Below are 1095 nucleotides of genomic sequence, written 5' to 3' on the forward strand. Positions count from 1 at the left end.
AACAACTTGCGGGTCATGATCTGCGTGAAACCACAAACATGTTGTAAATACACTTTTTCCCTCAATACTACACACACTTTACTGGTACCTGGAATTTGTGCTTGTTTGGTCACAACTACCACAATACGAGACCAGTGTTTAAGCCTGCCACAGCGGGAAATGCATCTCACTGGGACGCTGTTGTGATCACCGACCCAACCGACCATTACCTCCCCTGCCACGGGCTCCACACGGGGCCACTAGGCACCACATCAGCTCCACACAGCATACAATGACGGCGAGGTCCATTACCTCCTCCTCTATTAACCCCACACTGCATGTAATGGCGGCGAGTGTCACCACCTCTCCGCCACCAGCTCCACACTGCATCACACTGCACGTAAGGTCGGCGAGGGCCATCACCTCCCCCGCCTTCAGCTCCACATTGCATCACACTGCACGTAAAGGTGGCGAGGGCCATCACCTCCCTGCCACCAGCTCCACACTGCATCACACTGCACGTAAGGTCGGCGAGGGCCATCACCTCCCCCGCCTTCAGCTCCACATTGCATCACACTGCACGTAAAGGTGGCGAGGGCCATCACCTCCCTGCCACCAGCTCCACACTGCATCACACTGCACGTAAGGGCGGCGAAGGCCATCACCTCCCCCGCCATCAGCTCCACAAGCGTCTTGTCGCAGGATCTCACGCACCGCAGATTTAATATGCCGCACTTCACTTCACGAACCCCTCACGCCATATCCAGAACGGCTTCCTCGCTGATGGCAAGTTATGCTGTATGACACACTTGTTCTAAAAAAATATTAAAATTCTTTCAGAGGTTGTCCGATTGTCCGATCAACTTTCTTTTTGTCCGAACAGAAACGGTATGGATGAATATACACGTCTTTCCGACAGACACAAAGGCAAGATTGTGAATATGTGATTAATATCCAATCATATACTACAATCTACCTTAATTCAGCCAATTAAGCCGCACACGAGCAGGTTCTTCATTCCGACACTTTCTGACAAATATTTGTCGGAAGCTAGAGCTAACTATTTTAAAACCAATACTGAATTTAAGTCGTGTAAGATATATGTCAATATTTTTG

At 50.0% G+C, this 1095-nt stretch overlaps 1 protein-coding gene across 1 annotated transcript; it reads left to right on the forward strand.

The window, feature by feature from the left end:
- Positions 1 to 322: 322 nt before the first annotated feature.
- On the forward strand, positions 323 to 565 carry PITG_14509 (uncharacterized protein; the record flags this gene model as incomplete). Its single annotated transcript, XM_002898917.1, has 1 exon — positions 323 to 565. One exon carries the CDS (start codon positions 323 to 325, stop codon positions 563 to 565), a length of 243 nt encoding a protein of 80 aa, XP_002898963.1.
- Positions 566 to 1095: the final 530 nt, after the last annotated feature.

The sequence above is a fragment of the Phytophthora infestans genome, genomic scaffold (assembly GCF_000142945.1).
Source record: "Phytophthora infestans T30-4 supercont1.34 genomic scaffold, whole genome shotgun sequence".
Classification (NCBI taxonomy): domain Eukaryota; phylum Oomycota; class Peronosporomycetes; order Peronosporales; family Peronosporaceae; genus Phytophthora; species Phytophthora infestans.